The 26,600-nt window shown below is 37.5% G+C and overlaps 2 protein-coding genes across 2 annotated transcripts in view; both read right to left on the bottom strand.

The window, feature by feature from the left end:
- LOC134655387 (uncharacterized) lies at window positions 1–3,118 on the bottom strand. The gene is made up of 3 exons (XM_063510849.1): window positions 2,241–3,118; window positions 898–1,341; window positions 1–134 (listed from the first exon to the last, which is right to left on the bottom strand). The coding sequence occupies exons 1-3, from the start codon at window positions 3,063–3,065 to the stop codon at window positions 48–50; spliced, it is 1,356 nt and encodes a 451-aa protein (XP_063366919.1). The 5' UTR covers window positions 3,066–3,118; the 3' UTR covers window positions 1–47.
- A 21,632-nt stretch (window positions 3,119–24,750) lies between these two features.
- Window positions 24,751–26,600, bottom strand: part of LOC134659064 (doublesex- and mab-3-related transcription factor A2) — a 39,224-nt gene continuing 37,374 nt past the window's right edge. The window contains exon 4 of the mRNA XM_063514672.1: window positions 24,751–25,615. Within this exon, the coding sequence (XP_063370742.1) occupies window positions 24,846–25,615 (770 nt within the window). The 3' untranslated portion in view covers window positions 24,751–24,845. The remainder of the gene's footprint in view (window positions 25,616–26,600) is intronic.

Genomic DNA, 26,600 nt, shown 5'->3' with positions numbered 1-26,600 from the left:
TAAATTAGGCTTCCGCTCGAAAGTACTTTCCAGTTTCCGTAAAATTACTAGCTTCCTCTGTACGTGGAATAACCATAGGGACTGAGCAGCAGTGGGATGTGGTAATGTTCGTTTTCTTTCACTTCGAAGACAATCTGAAAAATGGTAGGTATACTTAGTTTAGTCAAATTAACAAAAAATAGTAAAATTTAACCACGTTTAGACGGATTAACAAGGTGCATTGCAATATTTGATACATTTAGCAACAACAACTACAGAGTAGGTACAATTAATTCGGTCGATCGACCCAATACCGCAATGTAACGAAAATTGCACGCAAGTTCTTGATCTGTCTTGGTAGAGGAGGGCCCTAAGAGGGGCGAAAGTTCTAACCTACAAAGTATACAGGGTGGCCCATTTAGATCGGTCAGTATGGGAAAATCTGAAACTATAAGACATACGACGATCTCTTCTTAGGAACCATGTCATCGATTTTAGTAACTAGAAAAACTGCATTCATACATTAAAAAAAATGTGTACTCAGCTCGGGAATCGAACCCGGACGTTTTGAAAAAAAATATCTAAAATTATTTCTATTTAGATATCGATTGTGTAGGTCTTAAGCAGTAAATGTTACTATGAAACATGATGTCTGAAATGAATAAAATGCATTGTATTCATATCCTTTAATTTATTTTAGTATGTTTTCGAAATGGCCACCATTTTTTTCAATACATTTTACATAAAAAAAATTTAAATGTATGAATGCAGTTTTTCTTGCTACTAAAATCGATGACATGGTTCCTAAGAAGAGATCGTCGTATGTCTTATAGTTTCAGATTTTCCCATACTGACCGATCTAAATGGGCCATCCTGTATATAATTCCATACTACGTTTGGTTGTGTATCAGTACATACCTCTACATACGGATAAAGCGTTTCTTTCCCGTTCCTTGTGTAATAATCTCCCACGTTGAATTTCAATTTGTAAGTTCCTGCACTCATGGAGTCCTTGGTGAAGGGAAACTGGATCCTGCCATCGCCTGTTGTCACGGTGCTGTGCCACGATACCCACGAATCTCCCTTTTGCTTGAATAACTCTGTGAAGAGTTGCACCGCTGGTCTTCCTGAGGATATGTCGAGAACGTGCGACGACAGAACGGGGCGCGACATAGCTGTGTGCTTTCGACGAAGGTTACAATAATAATGGTATGTGCCGAGATGCGCGCACGGGTTCAAACCGTTTGACACCCGCTGTGGTTTCAAGATAATATTATCATTATGTGGGATGCAGATAATAGCGTTTGTGTGATAATTTAATTTTAGTTTTACATCTTTGGATAGGGACACAATAAGTGAACACTGCAGTATGAGTAATAGTAATTAAGTCTAATGCAAAGTAAAATACTTAACGATGCAATGATGCCTCATAAGAGCATAAGCATATTTCAATTAGGTAGGTAATTTGTGAATAATTAGGTAGGTGTAGGTACCTACCTAAATAACATACCTAATGAATAATAACCTACCTATATTAATTATCACCTAACAAGACATTACCATAAACACATGATAAACTGGCGATAACAATAGATAGGTACCTAATAAAAGAATAGTAGGTTATATGTATTATATAATAAAGGTACAAATACCTAGCATATATGTATTAGATCTTTATTTAGGTAAGAACCTAGGCAATTAGGCACCCATATTGGGCGGCCTTAACTTTTGCTCAGTTACCGGACAAATCCACTAGGCGGGTTGTTGCTATGTACCTACCTATCCATAGATAAAAGTAAAGTAAGGATGCTAAGCACGAAGAATTTCGTGCATTGTACCCGCCATATCCTATCTCTATCGCACTCGCATAATTATATTGCTATCCCGCTTGCACAGTGGCATTGACCGCCGGCTTCATGGGCGAGACAGCAATATTATTATACAAAATGCAGGAGGGTCCAATGTACGAAATTCTTCGTACTTAATCGTCCTTACTTCAACAACAGGCACGCAACGCCAAAGAGACACCTGCAAAAAACCTAAGTACCAACCTATTATTATTACATTTTTGTCTGGCAGTGAATGTGTTAAAATTAAGAAACGGTGACCACAGACAATAGTTTTATTTTAAGTACTTATATCAACTTTTAGGCTTGATTACTTACTTATATTTATAAACTTAGGCCACGAAATCATTGATTCTTGCACTGTTTTAATTAGTTGTACCTAATATCTTATATGAGTTATGATTTTTTTCCTTAATATTCTTGAATTCTTTTCGCACTGTTCCTGATGTAAACATTGGGATGAAGTACGCCAGTCTTGTGCTTAAAGATTGTGTTCTCTGTATCTGAACCGGTCTTGACCAGCTTGCCTCTGAGCTGGTCTGATTCTTGACTAAATTCAATCTTGGGATCCCCGTGCTTCGTGTAATCTATCTGCCACATTGGCATGTTACTTGGTTTCTTATAGTTGAAATGGTCGTATTTCTTTACATCCAGTTTAGGTATTTCTTCGGAATTTGACATCTTTTCCCGAGATTTGTCGATTTCACTTATCTCGTTTCTATCATTATATTTTATTTTATGTGGAAAGTACTTCTTAATGGTCTTATGACTGGGAAAAACGCCCATTCTTTGCGCTTGCTTGTCCACGCCTTTCGGCCAAGCGGTTTTAGGGGTGTCAATATGCCGCTCTTTGTTATGTTTATTTTTATCAGTGAAGTAGCCTGTGTTTTCCACTACCAGATACTGGGATAGTTCATCGCTGTTGACAACTGGCAATTTAGTCTGTTCTTCAGTCGTTGTGGTTATTACATTTTGAAGGTTTCGCTGCTTTTCATTCAGCAGCCTTATGGTTCTTTGAATCAACTTTCTGAGCGTGTCGTCTTTAGTGATGAGTTCGCATGGGAGGTTGGGGAAATTCTTGCAAAGCACGTTCCGCATGATATCGATTGTATGCGCCTTCGGAGAGTGAAAATCCGAAACCATTTTGGACATAAGCGCGTTGTTTCTTATCATCATTCCACAGTTGCGTGCGATGGATAGGCAAACAAGCAAAAATAGTTTGGACAAACTTTGCTTCATTATTATGAGTCTATAACAAAGATTGATTACATTAATACGTAGGTATTTTTAGTAGGTACGTAACAAGATGTACACTTTGTCAGTGTATAGGTATTTCATTTAGTAGATAGGATCACAGATATATTGCACATACCTATATTATTTTTCTGTTCGCTTGTAGGTACCTACTAGAGGACCCGCGCGTAGTGAATCGTCCCGAATGATTTTTATAATATCGACAAATTTAACTACAAACTTCATTAATATTTTCACTCACTGTGCTAGAAAAGTGTTAGGTTCTTGGCCTAATAACTAACAACATAGTAATGCTTACTTGTGACTTTACCAGTTTGCCTCAACGTGTAGTAGCTACCTTTTTAGATTCACATTGGACAAACAGAGTTACAATACAGTACGTTGACTAATGAAAGTCGAATGCAAAACTACGATTGTTTAATTTACGACGATTTTTTTTCGACCTTACCTACTTAAAGCGCTTAAAGCCTGACCAGCAGCGGCCTAGCCAAAATGACAATCGCTTGCGCTTCGGGATCGAATTACTTTGTGTCTCTCTAATCACTCTTCCTTATGAGTATGACAGTGACAGTTGCATTTCGTTCACTACGTAGCGTTAGCGATTGTTGGCATGTTGTCTACGCGACGGGGCCAGGAATAATATGATCCCATCAAAAACATTACATGTAAAAAGGTGCAAGTCTCGCAACGTTTTTACTACAAAAAGTTTTGAGATGTAATGTGAAACCAAGTCGGTTATTTTAATCAGTGCCAGGAGTGTTAAAACCGTATCAATAAGATATCTTTAATTTGTAATACGTATAATGACTTGGCCATCGCACGGCTGCATAATGACAATAGGATCATTGTTACCTATTAAAAATAATTCTAATTGAACATAACGCTAGCGCTAATTGCAGTTTGAGCATTATACATATTTACGAGTACGGTACGAGTAAAGCATTATGTGCGATTGCCAAGTCATTATATGTATTACAAATTAAAGATATCTTATTGATACGGTTTTAACACCCCCTGGCACTGATTAAAATAACCGACTTGGTTTCACATTACATCTCAAAACTTTTTTGTAGTAAAAGCGTTGCGAGACTTGCACCTTTTTACATGTAATGTTTTTGATGGGATCTCATCTCTTTTTGTAGGCAGTCCTTCTTTTCGGGTACTCATACCCATACTATGTATACACATATCATAACTAAACATATCTTCATTCATACTCACATCGTACATCGTAGTGTACCTTTACTTTACCTAATATTTGTAGGAACTGCAAAAGTAACATTGTAATATCATATATTTATATGGGATTACAAACTTACTTATGCAGTTCTCAGATCTTTAAAACGTGACTGATATTGCAATATTTTTAGGTTTACTCTTTATGTGGCCATTAAACCCTAACTCTGTACCAAATTTCAGCTCTCTGAGTTTATTGGAAGTACTAATTCTAATGATCATGATATTTCTGATGATCATGAGTGAGTGAATGAATGAGTGTCATAAATGCAAAACTTTGCTTTCGCTTAACTTCGGAACTAAATGACCTACAGACTTGAAATTTTGGATTTTAAGTATGTGATTATAGCTTACTGGATGACGAAAATTTCAGCGTTCTGGTCTTAACCAGAGGTTCTCAAATAGGGGCCTGAAAATGCGGCGAAATGGTTCCAGTAAAGGATGGTACGGCAGTGTTTGCTTCGCGCTCGACTTGGCGGGGGCATTGCCGTGCCCCCAGATCAGATGATCACGCGCCATGTTGCGGAATTTCACTGAAACTAATTTTTTCATACTATACTGAACTGTCACCCTATACCCAGAGTCAGACCAAGAAAAGTCTGCAGCGGATTTGATAGCCCACGCAGTGCAAGTGTTATTTTAAACGTCAAACTTGTGTATAACACTTGCACTGCGTGGGCTATCAAATCCGCTGCAGACTTTTATTGGTCCGACTCTACCCTACATGAGAATAACAGCGCCCTCTTGACAATGATCATATATTTCTGGTCAGGCTTTAGGGGAAACTTGCCTAATTCGTACCCCTTAAGAGAAAATGCAAATTTCTTGGAAATACAATTAATAAAAAAAATACAAATTGTGTGTAAAGAATCTTTATTTAATAACGAATCAACAAAAGTAACAAGTTAAACCTCAACCACTTCTGAGAAAAAAAAGTTTGAAAAAAAAGTAGAAAAGGTACGATTTAGGCCTAATTGTCCCTAAAACGTACCTACCCGTATATTCCTATATCGTACCCTTATATATCCATGTCAAACTATGAGATCGTGTAATTTGTATCAGTCTCATAATCACCGCAATTCACATACATAAGTAATATTAATTATAATTGAGTCACTAATCTAAATAATTTGTCCACTTCTGTCGTCCAATCATCTCAAATATAGAACGAACATTTTAATTATCTATAGCAGATCTAGCTGTATTTTCTAACTCTTTGCAGTCATCACAAATAAAATTACGAGTATTTTTATCAACTCCAGCACATAGTTCGTGAATCCAGGTTTTACGATATGTGCATTGTATATATCTTAGTACGAATTAAAACAAAGTGTTCAGTACGAATAAGGCACATGATAACTAACGATTTTAAATTTGCCGCGTAAAAAAATGGCTGCCGGGCTGACGTCTGTCGTTCATTATTTCAAACCGTGAAAGAGTATATAATTAAGCATAAAATTTCTAATTTACATATCTCGACATGTACGGAATTGAAAATCTTACGTATCAACCAAAAAAATACTCGAAAACAGCAAAATTACTTATTTTTTTAATATTTTCATACGGAGGGGCAGCGTGGAATTGTTATACGCGGGTGATGAGAGATGGCGAACTAGTAGTTTCATTTTATAGCACAGGCGTCGCCACTGCAGTTTCACAGCTCGAGATCTTGATAGGGTACGTTTTAGGCGCAGGTACGATTAAGGAAAGTTTCCCCTACATGTTATTGTTTGCTCTACTTGAGACTATTCGCAAGTAGGTACCTACCTACATTAGCAAGTTCGCAAAATGAAATGGCAAATGGCTTTTAACAAATTTCGCAAGTTAGTATGTCTAGGCGATATTAGGTTGATATAAATTCCTACTTATATCCTACTTGTGGCAAAAGTTAAGCTACTGCAACTAATTGTTTAATATTACACGAGCCAGTTGTTAGTAAACCTACGACACGTGACCTTCCGGTATTTGATAAATACGCTGATTCAGGAAGTTTTATAGCCCTGAAGTAGGAATCATACCAAAATCATACCTATTACTTATACTTACCTCTTTAAATTATAATTAGCCCGTGCTCGCTACTAATCTAGGAGGAATAAATCACTAATCGAAGAGAAGGTAAGTTATAAAGTAGGTACTTAGGTAGTATATGAGGTAAGTCAATGATTCATCATCTCCTTACGAGTCATTATTGCCTGGTATGTTAGTAGGTAAATAAATTAGATTATAAAATAAATTGGCTCGTAGGCGCCGTCAAATATAAAGCTGGTCATTTATTTATAGCAAACACTGAAAAAAAGTTTTTAATCAAAGTGTTAAGTACTATAATGGTTAATTACTAGTCAAAGGACTGTCTAATTTCAAACATATTTAGCTGGTCAACCAAATCTTGTCAGTAAAAAAAGGCGCGAAATTCAAATCAAGATCTGGTTGACCAAGTATAGACATAGAGAATCATACTATCTTTGTCTTACAGTAGTACTAGCACCCAAAAGAAAAGGATGAGTAATTGAGTACCTATAGTTTTTTTTGTTCTTATTTACTGACAAATTGTTTAGACTAACTATATACCTACAAATTATGGTTGATATCTTTAACCCATTCATGGCCACGAACCGCCGAGCGTACACAATACGCCAGGCCACCATACAAATCGTTTTTAGCTAAAACGCATGACTCAGCTTATGGGTCTCGAGCCTGGCGCGAACGGTAAATAAATAAGAGTATTTATTTTCTTCATATTTTTAACCCGCATTTATCCCGCATTTATTATTTATACTTATATTATGAAGGCACAGGACCCTCGCCCGACATGCACTTGACCGGTGCATGTCGGGCGAGGGTTCCGTCCGTTTTATACTTATTTGAAGTAACAATTTCATCGATATACCTGCCTACTTTCCAATATTGTAGCACTACGAGCCACGAGCAGGTAACAGATTCCAAATCATTGACATAGATATCTAATAGGGACTGGCTTTACGGGCAATAATAATGAGGCATGGCAGGGGCCAGTACAGCGGTGTGAAATCGCTACAACGCGATTGGTTGATGAGTTCGCATCACGCGCGCGATTGGTTGACGAGTTCACATTACGCGCGCTATTGGTCGTAACTAGTTGCGTTACTTAGACTGCACGATTGGCTGGAAATCGTGAGTAGCACCGCTGGGTGCTAGTTCAGCAACTAGTACCATTTTTAGTGCCCCATTAGCCCGTCCTTAGATATTATACGTCAATGTTCCAAATACTCGCAGAATGATATGTTTTTTTTAATGATCACTTCTCAAAGAATAAAATCAAATAGTAGATAGGTATTAGGTAGATAGTATAGATATTTAAAGTAAGTACCTATAGAGATGTATCAAAAACGATCGTACACAAAATACATGTTTAAAGCTCGCAAATTAGATTTAAATAAAAATTAAGCCTCCGATCACAGACACATTATAAAATAGAAAAAAAAAATGAAAAATTCGTTGGTGCTTAGCGGGCAGCGGGTGCAGCGGTGGGAGGGGGTGTAATAAAAATAATTACCGGGAGAGTGTCGCTGACAGCCAATGAGTAGACCGGCAGTATGGACGTGGCTTTTTTGTGTATTAACCAAATATTCATTTACAGTACATATGGCCCTATTTTCACGCACTAGTCCGTAAAATAGCAGTTTTCGTGCGATGTCAAAAGTTTAAAGGGCCATATGTACTGTAAAACGTTGTTCGATACACGTGCGAATAGGTAATTCGCAACTCGTGTCGATTTAAAACACTCCCTTCGGTCGTGTTTTAATTTATCGCCACTCGTTTCGAATTTCCTCTTTTTCGCACTTGTATCGAAAAACGACTATTACAGAATTCGATACTTTTGCGATTATGTGTTCTTGTATCTGTTATAACAGTCAATACTCACAGCTACAGATCTGCCTATTGTGGAAAGTTTCCAAAATGTTGGAAGTTTTCCGAAATTTCATGAAAATTTCACAGGAAACAAAGGAAATTTTCATTTTGGAAATGGAACATTTCAATTCCTATACAAAAATATGATTAGCTTCTGAAACGTTTCCGAGAGGACGCAAACTTTCCGACGGCATAATATTTTTATCTTATCACTCTTATCAGCTAATAATAATGCTGTTTGGCAACGTTAAGACCGTTTAACCAACAAAATATTATAACAGTACCTATTAAAATAATCAAGTTAACTCCGGCGTAGAGTCCAAAGCGCAGCCTACGTACTTACCTACCTACCGTACAAGATTCCGACTCCACCGCGACCAGCCGAGGAGAGCGCCACAAGTATCGCCGATCGGACCCGGCACCCTCGCCGTGTTAACCAGGCCACTGTTTATTTACTTACTAATTCCTTTGCTTTACATTGAAATCTCTATCGAATTCAAATATAAATTGAAGATTCCCTTAAAATATAACTGGGGTTAAATTAGGTTGCTGATTTTATTAATTACTTACTTAAAATAGATACTTACCGATTAAATTATAGTCTGTTCGGAAAGAGAAGAGTCGTGGAATGTATTGGGCCCCATACATTCCACGACTCTTCTCTATCCGCACAGACTCTATAGGAAAATATTACTTTGTAAAATTGTAAAGCACATCACACACGGGATGTTATTCAGAAATTCAGAGCGTGTGTCTATCTCTCTGCAATATTTTGAGACAAAACAAAAACGGGTTGCAACTATAGGAGGTCGATCACTGCTTCAAACAATGTCGGTTGCCTGTCAACCCCATACCCATACTTAGATTCGACGATCGCAACCAAATCGCAACACTGTAATTGTGCCCTTACATGCCAACATTATTTTAACCAAATTTGTATTATTTAGTCCCATCTAGCGTACAGTAGATCCTTACAACCAAAACACTGTTCGTACCTACTAGGTTTGCTATTCAACACTAGATGGCGCTACACACGTGTAATTATACGTATACTCTAGATGGCGTTGTTATTTAACCCATTCAGGGCCAGCGACTCAGCGTATGGGTCATGCTCAAACAGTTCCGCAGGGCCAGTGACTCACATGTGAGTCCTGAATAAATTCTGATTTAAACTTAAACGAAACGTAATTTGATGTAATAACGTAAGTAACATATAAGCTAACAATCATTTCTATAAGGCATATTAGGATAAAAATTATAAACACGTTTTTTTTTAATGAAAACAGGGTCTCGAATATTCAAGTTTGGTTTACTATCAGTGCAATATAGTAAATATACTGAAATTCTAGATACATAATGCGATGCAAGCAAACAGAAAAATCTATATTGAAAAAATACAAAAAATATATATATTTCAGAAGTTATTGACAGGGCTCAAGGTATGGGTCACCGTGGCCTGGCGCTACTTGTAAAAACTGCTAATGTTTCCGTAGCAGGCTAAAATAAACTTTATTGGCTGGTTTTAAAGCTTATTTCATGTTGAAGCTGTTTGATATTGTACCATTTTACAACTGACTACTGTTTGGATGATGGTAAGCAACAATTTGTAGGAACCAAGCCGTAGTATAATAATATTTTGTTTTGTATGAGGGGTAAGGCAACGAGGATTTTTTCCCACTGTACTTTTATGTCATAATATTTGGTGATCGTTGTATTGTATCTTAGGCAATTACCTACTAACAATGATGTTAAAGTTAATTTTTTTTCGTTTCAATATAGAACAAGGCGGTTGAAACAGTCACCACTAACTAATATGTATTGTATAACAAATAGTTTGTGACAAATATTTACAAGTTTTTTCAAACATCGTGGTTTCTACGGCAGATTAGAAAGTAAGTACTATAATACATTTTAAGTTCTCTATTGTTACTAATACAATGGCGTTTACCAAAACAAAGTTAATGACCGACCGTGTAAGCTTATCGGACACACTTGGACAATAAACAAGGAATGCATCCGAACGGCGGCGGCGGTATTATCTTTCATGTGGTATTTGTCACAAGAGTTCAAGATGTGATTCATCCCATCCCCCCTATTAGAGATGTATTTCGGAGTAACATGGAAAATATTATTTAGTCACGATTTATTCGTTGGCGACTTTATACTCCTCCTGTGCTGTTTAGTGATTTCGTATTTTGTTACCATGGCTATGGATTACCGGAATTTGAACCCGCCTAACCTGACCGACTGTGCTATGAACTGGACCCCGAACCTGCTTCATCCGAATGACCTGGCTACGAATTCTGGAACCCTGAACTCACCTTTGTTGAATTTCATCTAAATCTGGAAACGGTTCTAATTTAACTTCCAAGATTTGCCCAAAAAAACACGGCAAGTTAAATAGAATCAGACTAAGCTAAGTTGGCAGCGATTTTGATAGCACAGGCTGAGTACCTAAGTGTAATTTAAATGTCATACTTATATGAAATTATGACGTTTAAATTAACACTTGCACAGGCTGGGCTATAAAATTTGCTACCAACTTAGCTTGGTCAGACATTAAACGCTTGTAGAAAGTAAAAATATTCACTTCTATAAACTGCAATAATTAGTTTCTTTTTTGATAGGCACAGAAAATCGGTGGTTAGTAAAAATGTTGCATAATGCTGTCTAACTGGCCGGCTTCATAAGCGGCGATTAAATAATTTTCACGAAAATAATTTTGAACGTGATTGATTAACCCATTAATTTTGGTTAATCAGAAATTGCTGGTAAGGCTTATTACCAGCAATTTCTGATTAATGGGTTAACCAATCACGTCCAAAATTATTTTCGTGAAAATTATTTAATAAGAGTATTTATTTTCTTCATATTTTTAACCCGCATTTATTCCGGTTGACCTTAGATTGATAAAGTCACACTACGCTACGAAACTTACCAACAAGCCCCAGAAAGTGCCAAGGTAAGTTAAATCAGGAAATCGGGGCACAATTTTACAATTTATACCATCGGCTGGCTTGGCGCTAACTTGAACAAAGGAAACGCTGTCTCTATCGCTCTCGGGTATTTCAATACAGCTATTTCGCCTAGTGAACTTATTGTAATAGTGCAAGTTAGCTGGAAGAAAGTATTGAATTCTGGAGCCGTTAAGAGTTGAAGGAGCGCGGTTGTTCCTCTTGCCAACTCATTTAATTTTACGTTGTGTAACTTTATGTTAAGGAAAGGTATCTGATTTACCTACCAACCTATCTGATTACGATACCTTAAAACACAAGTCTATAATTACAGCCACTAAAAAAACACTTTATAAGTAGTAAGTACCTAAAAAAAAAACACTTTATAAGTAGTACCTACGTTGTACATTGGCTCGTTGGGTGGACGATATTCGAAAGATTGCGGGTTACTTCTGGATGAGATTGGCTCCAGACCGGGATAAGTGGCGTACTCGAAGAGAGGCCTATGCTCAGCAATGGGCGATAAAAGGCTGATAGGTATTATGATGATGATGATGACCTACGTTAGAAATAAAGCTAAGTAGTGATTTATTTATATAGGTAGGTAGTATATATTCTTCTGTAAGAATTAGGTACATAATATGAATTAATGAAGTTGTTGTTCTAACATGTACCTACAACGCGACTACGCGACTGTCGCAAGTTCGCGTGATTGTCAGTTAGGACAAGACGTGTGCGCCGATTAAAAAATGATCGGCGGCGGCGTTTGCCAAAAAATCGGCGGCGGCGGCGTGTTTTCGGCGTGAAATCGGCGTGACCTTGACTTTCAGGTTTCTTAAGAAAAATCATTAATTTGTTGTTTTTCTTGAATATTTGATCAATCTAGGTTGCTGGTCAGTGAACTACGTATAGTTTTGAATTAGACTGTGAGTAAAATAGGGTTTGTAAATGAATATAGCATAGCTGTAATTAGTTTTTAAATTTCTCTACTAACTGGCTTGCATTAAGGGGTTACCTGGTCACAATGACCTTCGATCCGATCGGTAACTCTCAATTTTCTCATGATTTCAGTGGCTTATCGAGTTATCGTATTAAAAATGACGTACTTTAACAAAACAAAACCCCAAATATCCTTGTAGTTTGCTAGACATAGTAGATTGCTGTGGCTTCTATTTATTGGTTTTCTTGACGTACACGCAGTAAGCACCAGGCTCACTGAGACGTATCTTCTTTCTCGTTTTCACATTGCTGAGGATTACGACCACATGTACTTTGTCTCCATTTCGCGCGGTCAGACTGCCGCAAGCCGACCTCTTCATAGCGGTCTACGATCTCACACATGCTCCAACTCGAGCACGTTTTCCATTAACTCCTAAATTCATGTGTTTCTCCACATCATGCGTTGGTTAATATGTCCGAAGAATCTAAGCAAATCTAAGGGCTCACCCATGGCATGTTGTGAAGAGCTGAGTGACGATATTGAGCTCTCTGAGAAATAATGGAGGGGTTTGTTCTTCTAACTGTCCAAGGTATAAGCAGCAGTCTTCGTTCGCAAACGCGCCAACCTTAACCACTTCACACTTTTTGAGGCTCCACGTTTCGGCACTATACTGGAATATTGAAAAGACGAAAGCTCGTACCAAGCGCACTTTAGTTGCACATCGAATACCTGTATTCTTCCAGATCTTGTCGAGGTTAGCCTTAGCCATAGCATTCTTAGCCATGCCAGCTTTGGGGCTTATCTCGGCGGTGCAACCACCGGCACTGGTTATCAACCCAAGATATAAACTCGCTTTTACGTAATCGCCTTACTTTGGTCTTGGAATGGTTGATCTTAAGACCTCTCATCTTCAATTTTCTTCAGAAGAGTGGCCATTTCATGTATTTATTGATGTAAATCCCGTCAAGAAGGCGACATTAATAGCACAGTTTGTTACAAGAACTTATAACATCGAGTGACAAGATAATGTTGCTTTATCCATTTATAGCTTGCACATTTCCGTGGGGCAAGCATTTGCGCTGTTCGCCAGATTGACAGTGAATCTACAGTGTTGTCACTCTATCTCTTTCTTCTAGACCAGTGTTTTTCAAACTTTATGGTGTCACGGCCCTTTATGACCACTAAAATTTTTTCGCGACCCCCAAACCCCGTTTCTACGTTTTTCTATTTGTGTTTACCTATAACAAATTTGGAACCACAGACCAGTGTTTGGAACGCACCTTTCTATCATTCACTCAGTTACATATGCGTTTTGGAACGCACCTTTCTATCATTCACTCAGTTACATATGCGTTTTGACTGAATATCCCCATCTAGCAAAAGAAGCCCTTAAAGTTTTGATCCCATTTGCTACTTCATATTTATGCGAGCTGACGTTTTCATCAATAGTCGATATCAAAACCAAAAAAAAAACCGGCCAAGTGTGAGTCGGACTCGCGCACGGAGGGTTCCGCACCATCAACAAAAAATAGAGCAAAACAAGCAAAAAAACGGTCACCCATCCAAGTACTGACCCCGCCCGACGTTGCTTAACTTCGGTCAAAAATCACGTTTGTTGTATGGGAGCCCCACTTAAATCTTTATTTTATTCTGTTTTTAGTATTTGTTGTTATAGCGGCAACAGAAATACATCATCTGTGAAAATTTCAACTGTCTAGCTATCACGGTTCGTGAGATACAGCCTGGTGACAGACGGACGGACGGACGGACGGACGGACGGACGGACGGACGGACGGACGGACAGCGGAGTCTTAGTAATAGGGTCCCGTTTTTACCCTTTGGGTACGGAATAGTGATGGGTAGGACATCAATTTAAAATGAGTTTGTATGAGTACCTCATTTTATAAAATGAGGTGTTACAATGTCTTACTTCAAATGAGGTGAGGTACTAGCATATTTTCAGCGTCGACTATTCCATTAATTCTAACGGCGACAAAAATATTTAATGTATATACATATTTATGTATTCATCACTTCCTTTATAAATAAATAAATAGTAACATTTAATTGGAGTGCAATTCTGGAGGTTAAGAATAGAACTTTTAGGAGAAAGATAATTTTAGAATCAAGTAAAATGAATAGAGGAGTGAAGTAAGACATTTTTGCGGTACGAAGTACTGCGACAAATTAACAAAATGAGTGGTACAAATGAGGTGCCTCACGAGTGAGCGACTCAACACTAGTACGGAACCCTAAAAAAGGAATAGATTGAATTTGGAAAATGATTTAATCGTCTGCGCGTCGCGGCAGGAACCGCGGTTTGACAAATTAGTCAAAATGAAACAAGCTCATTCTTCGCACTGAATACCTTTACTTTTAAAATACAGTTTACCTATCTAATAATGATTTGTTTTATTAATATGTACATTAACGACCTTTAAAATTTAAACTTTAAATTCAAATTTTAAAGGATTGGATTATTTTTAAGTATTGAAATTGCTTCCCATAAGTTTCTCTCAAAGCTGAACTTCGCGACCCCCTTGGACAAGTTCCGCCGCGACCCACACTTTGAAAAACACTGTTCTAGACATTTTTGGCACACGTTTTTTTTTAGGAAACTCAGGGTCTCGAGAGTTTTCGCATACCAATGTTCTCAGATTTTTGCTTGACTCCACTACATGAGCCCTGTTTTCGTTGCCTAGTTAATTGTAAGTCTTTTCGTGATGGATTCTGCCTTCGTATGTGAGGCAATGTGAATTCACAATAAACAGGAAAAAATCCTACTTCATAATTATAGCTCCCTCATCTTTCTTGAATACTTAGGATTACTCAGTTACTTTATCTACACACATGTCATTAGTGCTCTATAATACAACCACAACAACAATTGGTTGTAATAGCTTTATTACAACCAATTTTACTATGAGAACTTTCTTATCTGTGGTAGTAGGTAAAATTTGTACTTTAATGTTATTACATTACAGACTTTTTGTAACGTTATGAGTTTAAATTTGGAACAGCAGTCAAAACTCAAGTGGGTCTCTAAGTCTCTATTCTAGTATCTATAGATATTGATGATGATATGAGAATAGGGACATTAGGGACTTCATTCGTTTGTCTAGGAATTTAAAAAAAACTACGGATGCGTGACATGCGTGAAAAAAGTGTTCATTCACCACCATTTGAAGTACAGTTTATCTTTTAATTAGTTTTAAGTATGTGTTTAGATAAAGTAGTGTATGTAACTGTACATAATTAGGCATTAAAACACTCGTGTGATCCTATTAAGAAACTCACTCACGTTCGTTTCTTAAACCCACACTCGTAGTTTATGTATCAGTCACATAAACTACTATTAATTGGTTTGTCATGTAGTTTGTGCAACTGGCTATTCTGTTCCATTAATTAATAATTGATGTACCTATATTTGACAATTGTAACATATATTATACAAAAAATCCATATTGTAATCCAAATACCAACTCGGAATAGCTAGTTAACAACACTCAAGGTCACGCCGATTTCACGCCGATCATTTATCGGCGGCGGCGGCGTGGAAAAAAAGGCCGGCGCGGCGCACACGTCTAGTTAGGACACCTATTTCGAGTTCAATACTTATGTTTGATCGCGCGTTAGCACGAGTAAATTCCCGCAAACGTGTGATAATCGCGTAGTCGCGTTGTATAAGGGACGACCCCGATATCAAATACATGTCAAATCATAAAAATATACGATTTAGGTAGGTACCTCACTACTCACTAGTAATAATGTCCCCAACAAATCCACCAGATGGGTCGTACAGTCGCATGCATAAATATAAGGACATTAACAACGCGAAAAGATTCACTAGCGCTTTACACTGCACTGAATACCGGGAACACGGGTACAGTCACATAAATAACTGCCGTCGGACGCAGGGGCGGTAAATCTCGCATTGTGGCGGTACAATGGACACAGGCAATGTACAAGTTTGGAGACTACTGAAATACAATTAGGTATAGCGCGAGGCTAATTCAATTTGTGAAATTTAAACTTAGGTACCTACGGAAGTACGTATCGTAAAGGTGTCTCACATTTAAAAATTGTAGTTAGAGACGTACGAAGCTGCCGAAGCTGGTAGTCCGTTCTTTCATGATAGGAGTTTGAATATTCATTAATCTTAACGAATCCCTCTCGCACTAACGTTGACGTCATAAACTTTAATAAAATTAAAATAATAGCTCATTTTTTGCAAACCTATGTTTGTAGTGCTACGCCGCATCCCGTAGCCTAGTTTTCCCAGCATGTAACACATATGCAGATACTGCAGATGTAGTGTATAATTATTTTCCTTCGTATTTTCACGGAAACTTACGAATGTGTCTTGCTATTTCAGTCAGTCTCGGTACAAATTAAATGTACTGAAATTGACTGAACTAGCATGACAAATACGAAATTTTGCGAGAAAATACGATGTACTTAAAACAATTATGCATAATTATACACATGTACATGAATCCATCCTGTACACGTTTTATTTATTCTATAGGACTTGATTCGGAATTTCGCAAATATGACTACAATTCTTAAGACGAATAGTCAAATGTAGCAGGCCAATTCGCACCTACAGACTTAGATAGGTATCATTCTGATGTCAGTGTAGGTACGTCCAAATTGGCCTGTAGGTAGGTATGTAGGCTGCTTAGTTTCCTCTTAGTTTGCGTTTAACTATTGAAACTTTTACCAGCAAACCCCTTGCGGCGTTATCACCCTACACCCTGTAATAAGTATGTTAATTCTAGTGGAAAATCAAATACCAAAACTGACATGTCAAAACGGATCAACAACTAGCAGATTTCTAATCTAAGGCGCGCCACTCACGATCAAACCGGGGTGTGGTAATTCTAGGAGGAACATATTTATTTACTACTTATGATTTTATTTATTTATTTATAAGGCAAACGAAAATTACAGCCTTACTGCATGATAGCAAACCAATAATTAAATTGCAGGCATTATTTAGCAATTTATTTGGCCGGCCTAATTACCACAAAAACTCCGGAAAGCTAAATCCATCCGAAAGGAAGCATCCGAAAAGGAAGTTTATCGGGTAAATGTAAAAAAACTGTAATTGATGTTTATTTAATTGATTCAATCGTGTTACCGACATGTACCGATATAATTTAAGATAAATTGAAGTGTGTTAGCGTAAGTTGTAAACGTTCCTATAGGTTATGTACTGATTATTTATATTATAGTAACAAGTACTTTTGTGGACAAATTTAGACTCAATTAGCATTTAGTAAATTTAGGTATTTTAGCAATTGACCGCTAATTTACTTTACTGGGGTAAATTATCCAGATATACTTACATAAGACGTAAAATAAGTGTGTAGGTAATGTAGGTATAGTTTGTTATACCTATGTATGAAAATGAATAATCGCTTTTTTTGTTCTATCAAATATTGGCAAGGTCACTCACGGTTTCCGTTACAATCAGTCAGGTCACTTGTTTGCTACCATCATCGTGGTAAAAAAATAAACGAGCGGTTGTTGATCATTGAACAGCCGGCCTTAGTAAATCTTGCGCGCGCGCCGCCACGCGCTCCCAACATGGCCGCACTAATGGCGCTTTAACTCTTCATTTAATTGTGCGGTTTTAAATACTTAACAATTGCAGGGAGGGTCAAACTATTACCAGCGTAAATGCAACGTCTATTGAGCGAATATAGACCTTATGTCCATTTATATTAATTTCTTGTGCATGAAATATTAACTTTGTTGCTTTCAAACTTGCCAATTTATTTGTCATCAAAAGCAAGGAACTTTAGACTTTACTTACGTAGTCAATAAGAGTAGGCTTATCGCATTTTATTTTGTAGGTTTACTTAATTGTTTGTTTGCGTGGGAAGATTTGTGGCCTAGTTTTATTTTAATTTGTATATTTAATTTAAAGTTTTTTGATAAACGTTTGAATCTTAACTCATTCTAATGGTAGTATATTTATTACAGCCTCAGAAATGAGGACTGTGAAACTTTTGTAAAGTGGTTATTTCACCAACTAGCAACTCGTTTGGATGATACATTATTATTAGTCTACACATCTTTTATGAAAAGCTTTTTGTTTGCTTGAGCAGATATTCGAGTGGCATTATTGCTGAATCAATGTTTAGCACCTAAATAATGATACTTTAATGTATATATATATATATATATATATATCCCTTTATTATGCTTTGTAATTTTGGTCCTGCCTGTGCAACAGAACATTTGCCAAGGTTCTGATTCTTTGCATTGCAAGTTGAAAAATAAAACAACAAACAATATCTAGCGCTCCATCAAACGCTCGCCAACTCGACTGTCAGGCTGTCACGTCACACGCCACGTCATGCGCCATGCCACGCCGCACGCCACAATGTGACGCTGCGATGGTCCTCGCGCCGAGGGTCTTTCATGACCTTTGTCTCGTTTATTCAGTTCAGTCACGTCCGTTTGCTGTGGCTCAATTAGGTTGCCAATGTTTCTTTTTACTCGACTAATCCAAATCCAAAAGGAAGGATTATGATTTTAGCTGTCCATGGAATACGGGATATGCCTGTTCTCGTATTCATAATTGTGGTGTCCCACAGTAGAGTTGAATCTAATAAGCCACTAATACGAGACACTAGTACTAACGTACGAGATCTCCGTCGATTCTGTTTTACAGACCGTGTGTTAGCACAGCGGCAACATTTTTGGCCGCCTTTAAAAAATAAGGAGGTCTTAAACAGAAACAAATCGTAGGTATAGAGATAAAGCTTTCTATTCATTACACTCTTTGAGAAACAGTCCGTTTAATTAGTGCAAGCAAATTAAAAAATCTGTTATATGTAGTATTTTCATGAAACTTCCCAGTATTTTTGTAGTATAAGTAAGTGATTTAATTTTGGGTGACAGGTGGCATAGGAGTTGATTGGATAATGTTGCTAATTCCATTATTAATTATATTTCGCATCCAATGTTTGACTGATACGGGTGTTCTTCACCGATAGATAGGCAGTTGTTAATGACGCACAGCACAGCCGAGTCAGCAATCGATTCCCATTAGGATTGACGGAGGCTCGAGCGCCGCAGACGCAAGATAATGTCACGGCCCTAGAGCGTTGTAGAATACTGGCCGGTAAGGTGGCGGGCACGCCTGAAGCGGAGGGTCAAGAGCGGTATGGAAACATTAGTTTTGAATAATTTTACGGTTTAGACTCACTTGTTTTAAGTCACTTGCGCGACATGTTTAAGCAAACATTAGTTGTTTTCATTTGTAACTAGGCGTATAGTTCAAATGTGTGAGGTACGAGGTGATACTTACAAGTCTTACAACAGTGGTACTCCGGTAGCATAGCAGCGGCACGTGCGTGGCGGGCTGAATGTTAAAAATCACATCAGGTTTGATGTGATTGGTGAATGTGCAGCAGCAATCAAGCAAAAGTTACAGTTTTTAATAAGATATACCCAACAGGTCCTAGCAGGCTGAGCTATAGAGAAACTAATAAGATCTGTATTCAAATTATAAAAATATGAGCACTAATAGAATATATACATATTATGTACTATCGCAAATGGGACGCGTTGTGATATGGTGCCGTATTTTAAATCCAATGTCATACTCGCTATGAATTCAATTACCTACTTTATAATGTGTGTGTTTTTTCAATATTATACTTCTTAATTAGGTATACAGTGTGGAAAGATAAGTCGGGCCCTGGAGGGAAACTACCTTAAATCCTTAAGCTGGCTCATTTTACTTAAAGGAGACATTCCATTATTTTTAAAAATAAACAAAACTGCATTCAAAAATTTTCTAAAACTCGCTTGCCTCGCCCGGGACTCGAACCAACTAAAATTAAAAAATAAACAAACACTCCCTATTTTATTATAGGTACTAATCGATAGTATTATTATTCAGGATAACATTTCTCTAACAAACATTTGGTCTTACTCTGGAAAGTGAACATCTGGTACTTACTGTTCACTTTCAACAAGTAAAAGGCACGTAACAGTTCTCTTATCTCTCGGGACCTGACGCCCATGGACTTCTTTTTATGGGGTCTTGTAGAAAATGTTATTTATGAAACTTGCTATGATACCGTTCAAGAGCAACCCTTAGGTTGCGGTAGAAAATGTTATTAGGGGCATACACCACAACACTTTGCTGAAGGCTACAAGAAATGAATTTCAACGGCGACTAATTTTGTGCTCATTTTGAACAATTTATCAGTTAAATAATTTAAGTGTAACAAATTTATAGTAAAATAAAGTTAACGTTAGATTTAACGATCATTTTTATTTTTAAGACCAAATGTTTGTTAGAGAAATTTTAGAGGTAGTTTCCCTCCAGGGCCCGACTTATCTTTCCACGCTGTATAGTAGTAGTTAGCATTCAAGCGGTCCTACGATTGCTACGCCGTAGCTCGTAGGAACGTTTGTCCATTATATATAGCAGTGTAACCCGCGGCCGGCGAGGCGTGGCCTCACACTTGTCCACGGCCCTTTGTCTGGGGAACCGTCAAGCGTGAGCGGACATGTGGGTCTCTTGTCCCGGCTGCATGCTGTAATCTAGGCTGACCTATAGCCTCGTCTGTCGACGCCGTTAGGAGGAAGCGTAGCGGAACTGCATTACATATAACAAAGATAAGTAAATATTTATAAATTCGGAAGATATTAAATATTCCAATTCTTATATATGGCTATGTAATCGAGTTCCTGAATACGGTTTTAATGATGCGATGGTTTGGTGGTTTTAATCATGTTTCAAGTTACAAAAATCTCTGTCTAGCTCGAGGTCTATCTAATTCTCACTGCTATTGGTTTGGTCAAATTGACATTCAGTCTGATTTTATAATTCTTAAATAGAGGCCAATTCAAACTTAAATTTGTGTCATCAACATGATATCTGTGGCGCGTGCATTTCGCTTGTACTTGTCCGTACATGTATTGGAGCGAACGAGACGCACATGCGAAAGAACAAAAGTACATAATATTTGATGTTTAAAGGTGTAGACGGTTCAAGAATTTGCATGCAATGCAACTCATACTGCCGTATTCGAACTTCAAGATATTCACAAGAGACGACACGTACTAGATCTATTCTAGATACGTTATAGTTTAGATTTCAACTAGTTCTCTTTTGCAGCGCAATTCGGGCAACCAATGTCACTTTTACGTTAGATAGAGTTAGATATCTAATAGATGTGAATTAGATCTCTAAGCCATATCTTGTAGAAATCGTTCAAGAGTATCTCCAGAATCGCGCAAATGTCAAATTTGACAGGTTAGATCTTAAACATATCGTTATCATATCTTGGTGATGACTAAAAGATATCTTATAGATATCTATTTCAAAATCCGAATCGGGCCCATTGATAACTACAGAGTACTACAATGAAGTCAGTCGATCGACCAATTACCACAATGTGATGAAATACGCATGCAAGAACTTGAACCGTCTAAATGGGGCTTAAATCTAAGTTTTAATTGGAAGCCAGAAGGAGAATCCTTACGATTTTACTTATGAAGGTTACCTTGACATGGTTTTCAGTGGCTATGCTGCCCCACCACCCCACCAGACATAAAAGTTGTAGCAGCGATTGGAATACAAGTTCGGAGTTGAAGTTTATTGCGTGTGAATACGGTAGAAAATATTATGAATTTCTATGCAATTTAATGTATTGACAGTCTGCCGTATTCGAACTTCAAGATATTCACAAGACACGACACGTACTAGATCCATTCTAGATACGTTATAGTTTAGATTTCAACTAGTTCTCTTTTGCAGCGCAATTCGGTCAACCAATGTCCCTTTTACGATAGATCGTGTTAGATATCTATTAGATGTGAATTAGATCTCTAAGTAATATCTTGCGGAAATCGTTCAAGAGTATCTCCAGAATCGCGAAAATGTCAAATTTGACAGGTTAGATCTTAAACATATCGTTATCGTATCTTGGCGATATCTAACAGATGTCTATTACAAAATCCGAATCGGGCTGAGTGACAATGTATGGCCGCTAGCGCGGCTATACTTGACTTAGTACTTGGTGTGGTTAGTGTAGGTAGACGGACTCTACCTAATAGCTACCTAAGTACTTACTGGGGTTTGTTTACGGAATTGTGGCCGCTTTCGGAGAATTCAAAGCTTGTAAGCTTTTTCATGGTTAAGATTTTCATCAATTCCAACAGGTGGGTCTGTAAATTGAGTTTGAAATCAAGGACTCATAAATGGCTAAACCGACTTTATGTTTTCTGTGTTTTTTGTTGCTGGTTTCGGTTATTTTACTGGTGTTACTTACTGTAATCGGGGTTCTTAATAATAAACTCTAAAATGGCAGGATCTGTATTGATGATGTTAAACATATCATAGACAATTAGACATGTCCATGCTTTGCTGAATGAAAGTGAATTTAAACGGACAAAATACTCATCAAAGTCCATCGAGTCGTTTAAATGTTTAGTGACAAGAGGTAAATACAAACCTGCTGCTAACTTTTTTTGTCTGTATTTACATACAGACTAACGTCTCACATCGGGTTCTTAAAATGTAAGTAATTAATCAACGATATCTCCAATGACTTCGTTTATTGATCGTCGTATGTTGGTACATTCGGACTACGCTACTCTACGTAAGGATATAGGCTTACACCTACATATGTACAGTACAGCGATATAAGTACAGTCAGGATCAATAGTAGCGGATGAAACAACGCGCCAAAAGTATCTGCCGCCCTCTAATACTTTTGAAAACGGAGATAAATAATATATAGAGTTCTTTTCAAAATAATTGGTTATAGTCTAATTAATCTAACTTATAGAGATATGTATGTCTCTTTTTATTAAGGTTTTAGACAATGGTAGGTTCTAGGTAATATTTTTGACGCGCCAATTGATACTCGGTTTTTGATTCTGACTGTACACATTGCGGAAATCCAATATAATAAAATATTTAAACTAGAGAAAATATTAAGTCGTAAAATAAAATACCTTTATACAACGTGCCCCCGAGGAACCCGAAAATTTTTAACAGAATATTCATGATCATATTTAAAGACTAAAATGTCCTATAAACTAACCATGTATTAAATTATAAAATTTTACCGATCAGCCAAATAATGTAAGTACTCATCTCTTTAGATGCTCAACGAACCAATATTTAAATATGAGATTAATATTGAATTTCAACAAGGTAGACCATTATTATTGTATAAGTTCATAATAAAATTACTCTAACGAACACTAAGGTACAGCGTTATTTTAGAAACACGTTATTTTCATTAGGTACAGGAAACTTAGGTAACTTATGGTCCACGTGGTACAACTGAGGTTCAAACAACGCGAGTATAATATAATATGGATGGGTACAAATTGAAATGATGTTACGAGTGTGATTGGAAAGCACCACTAGTAGGCTTATCTCAATATGAAATTAAAAATTACCAACTAGTTTAATTAATAATAATTAAAATACTGGCTTGGTTGTATTCAAATTATTTATTTAAAAAGAGGACTAAATAGGTAGGTAGGCATCAGGTAGGTTATCATAGTATTTGACATAAAGTTACCCAAGTTTATGGTACGTAACACAAAACTTGATTGCTTAGTGCGTTTTCCTAAAGTTGAGTAAAAATAACGGTATCGAGTATTATGCATTCACTAGCTATAATTATATAAAGTATTTCTAATAATACAATTACACTAGGTACCTGTATAACTTAGATAGTTGATATCTTCATGGCTATAACTCGTAATTAACATAACTGTAGATCAGATAAGCAGTAGTAAGTTTTAACTTAGTATTTCTTAGTATATACATATTTTTAAGGTATTATGTATATTTTACCCTCTTGAAGTACAATAAATTTAATGCTAGAATATTCATTCAATTAAAGTTATAATTATGAAGCATAAATATACACGCAAATATTCGATAACTTCGGCATAAAACTCTGGTAAGACTACTCTTCCTAACACATTATTTACAAAACAGCGTTACACGCCTCATCTGAACACTCTTTCGTATACTACAGTCGAGAAAACTCCTATAGGTACTCGTATATTTTGAATGGTAAGTAGGTACATTTATACCGCCGAAAGCATTGTTAAAGGGGACCTTAATGATCGATCGACGATATTCGGTGAAACCGATAGTTTTAAATTCCAAATTGTTCCATCTTACTTTTGCGAAATCACTATAACTACTCGATAAATGATAATTGATAACATATGTCTCTTTATGCTTAGAAGGAAATTAAATATTTTAAATTACAACCATCAGACTAATTTATCTAATTAAGATTCATTAGGTACCTACATCATACATAACTATTATGGTTGCTCTTGTTTTGAACTTGGTCGCGTTGCAAAGATAATGTTGATTGAAAGCAGGCAACATTGTACCTTTATTTTATGACTGTTAATACGTTTGCGAACATCGTATACTCGTTACACTTTAATCTAAGCTAGTTTGAGAATAGATACTAAAGTTAGATAAACCTAAGGTGTAGAATGTATTTGCATTTAGTCTGGATATAACATACTTGGTGATAGCTTTTAACTGTGATTGAACTAAACTTAAATTGTATTGAGCAAACTAACGTCGCACCATATTCTTGCTGGTCAGTTTTTTAACTGTCGACCTCATATTTCTTGTCGTAAAGTATAATTTTACTAAGTATAATATTCATATATAATCACAAGTCCTCAATCAGCACTTCACAGCACTGTCCAATGCGGGTACCCCTAGTCCGAGAACTCTGTGTTGGTGTTATCGGAGCGCGGCGAGGTCCCGGGCGAGGGCACGGGCATCTGTCTGCCGTACATCAGCTCCGCCGGCGGCATGAAGCCCGACAGGTACTCCGGCGGCGGCCGGATCACTGTCGGCAGGTAACCTGTCCCACTGTACGGCGGCGTCAGGAACCTCCGAGAAGGAGAAAATTTAAAACTCTGATTCGACAGTGGCGAGAAAGCAGATTTTGACTGATAATTCTGCATATAAGGAGGAGATTCTTGCGTCATATTGTATGCGTTTGTAGGTGGCTCAGTTCCATTTATCATCATTTCCATTGCGGCGACGACATCCCCTTTGCAGCGCGACAGTATTGCTTCGATCTCCTGTCGACTCTTTCTTGGAAAAACTTTGATGAGAACGTCAACGGGGGATTTCTGGAAAGGGGGCGAGCAGTCCTCGGACTGTTCAGGTAATGACTCTTTCCGCTCTCGTCTGAACATTTTGTATTTAAAATCGGGGCTCTCCCACTTGTCATCGTCTTCCTTTTTGACTGGCGTCGGGTCTTCGGTTCTGGGCGCTTTCATGGAGAGGTTTTCGGGGGTGAGGGAGGTCTCAGACTGGTCCTCGAGTTCTTCTTCAACGTTGAGCTCGTGGTCGGAAGGTGAGCGCGGGGGAGGGGTGGTAAGTGGCGGCGTTTGCGGCGGAGACTTGGAGTCGGGCTGCTGGTCCGTGGGGGGCGAGGGGCTGGAGCACACCTCTGTGATCCGAGCACGCTTCTGAGCTGTTGGCAAAGAAAAACATTATGTTAGATACTTTAAATTGACAGACTTATTTTCAGGATATCCCTATTAACCACAAGGGATTGTTCTCTCTGACTCGTGATGACGAAATGTTATTTAGTTTAACTTTCCTGTTCGAAAAATATCAGTAATAGTACGTAACCAGACGAATATACTTAGTCTAAATCCAACCGCTAACTCTTTAGAACAAAGACCGTTAAAACACTACCCTCCCCTTTGTTTTCGCCTTGCCTGGCTAACAATATGAGTACATATGTTAAATCTCATTGCTCACAATATCGCCAAATCGCGGCGCACTACAGTCGCGCACTCAGTCGCGTCCACTCGCGCGCACCGGTTTAATGGCCACCATTGTTTTACAGGAGGTGGAAAGGGGGGCCGATCGGTTAGTTTAGCGGAAAACCGGTATTGAAAAATTCATTAAAATATTGGGAAATGTTGAAGACGTTTTACTAATTAATTCTGTAAGCAGAATTGAGCAAGTGGGTGCGTAATATTTACATTTTTGAGGTAGTTACCTAATGTAACCTAGAGTAACGTTTATCATAGGTTGAAAGTTTAATTTTGAAACAGGCGATACCAATGACCTCTGATTATGAGACACGCTACGTTAGGTTATTAATTTTCGTGCCATGTCACGCAAAATACCTACTGTATTCAAACGATATGATTATGATTATGATTATGATGATTATGAACTGCTTACTAACAGGCAATCATAGTAGGTTTAGAAGAACCGTACCACATTTTGAAAATTAATTAACACATTTCTAACTAGGCACCGAAAGAAGTTTTCCGCTTCTTTTTGTATAAAGTTTCTTTTTTGAAACTTAAACCCCCACAGCTACCCGATCCGCCGCATAAAATAACATTATTAAATTCAAATTCAATCTACCTACCAATAAACTGAGCGATTTACATAACATCTCAATAAAACGTAGGTAATCGAGACGCGAGCAACTGTTT

This window comes from Cydia amplana, chromosome 2 (genome assembly GCF_948474715.1).
Source record: "Cydia amplana chromosome 2, ilCydAmpl1.1, whole genome shotgun sequence".
Classification (NCBI taxonomy): Eukaryota; Metazoa; Arthropoda; class Insecta; order Lepidoptera; family Tortricidae; genus Cydia; species Cydia amplana.
The sequence above is the reverse complement of the archived record's forward strand: the minus strand, read 5'-3'. Positions and strand labels throughout refer to the sequence as shown.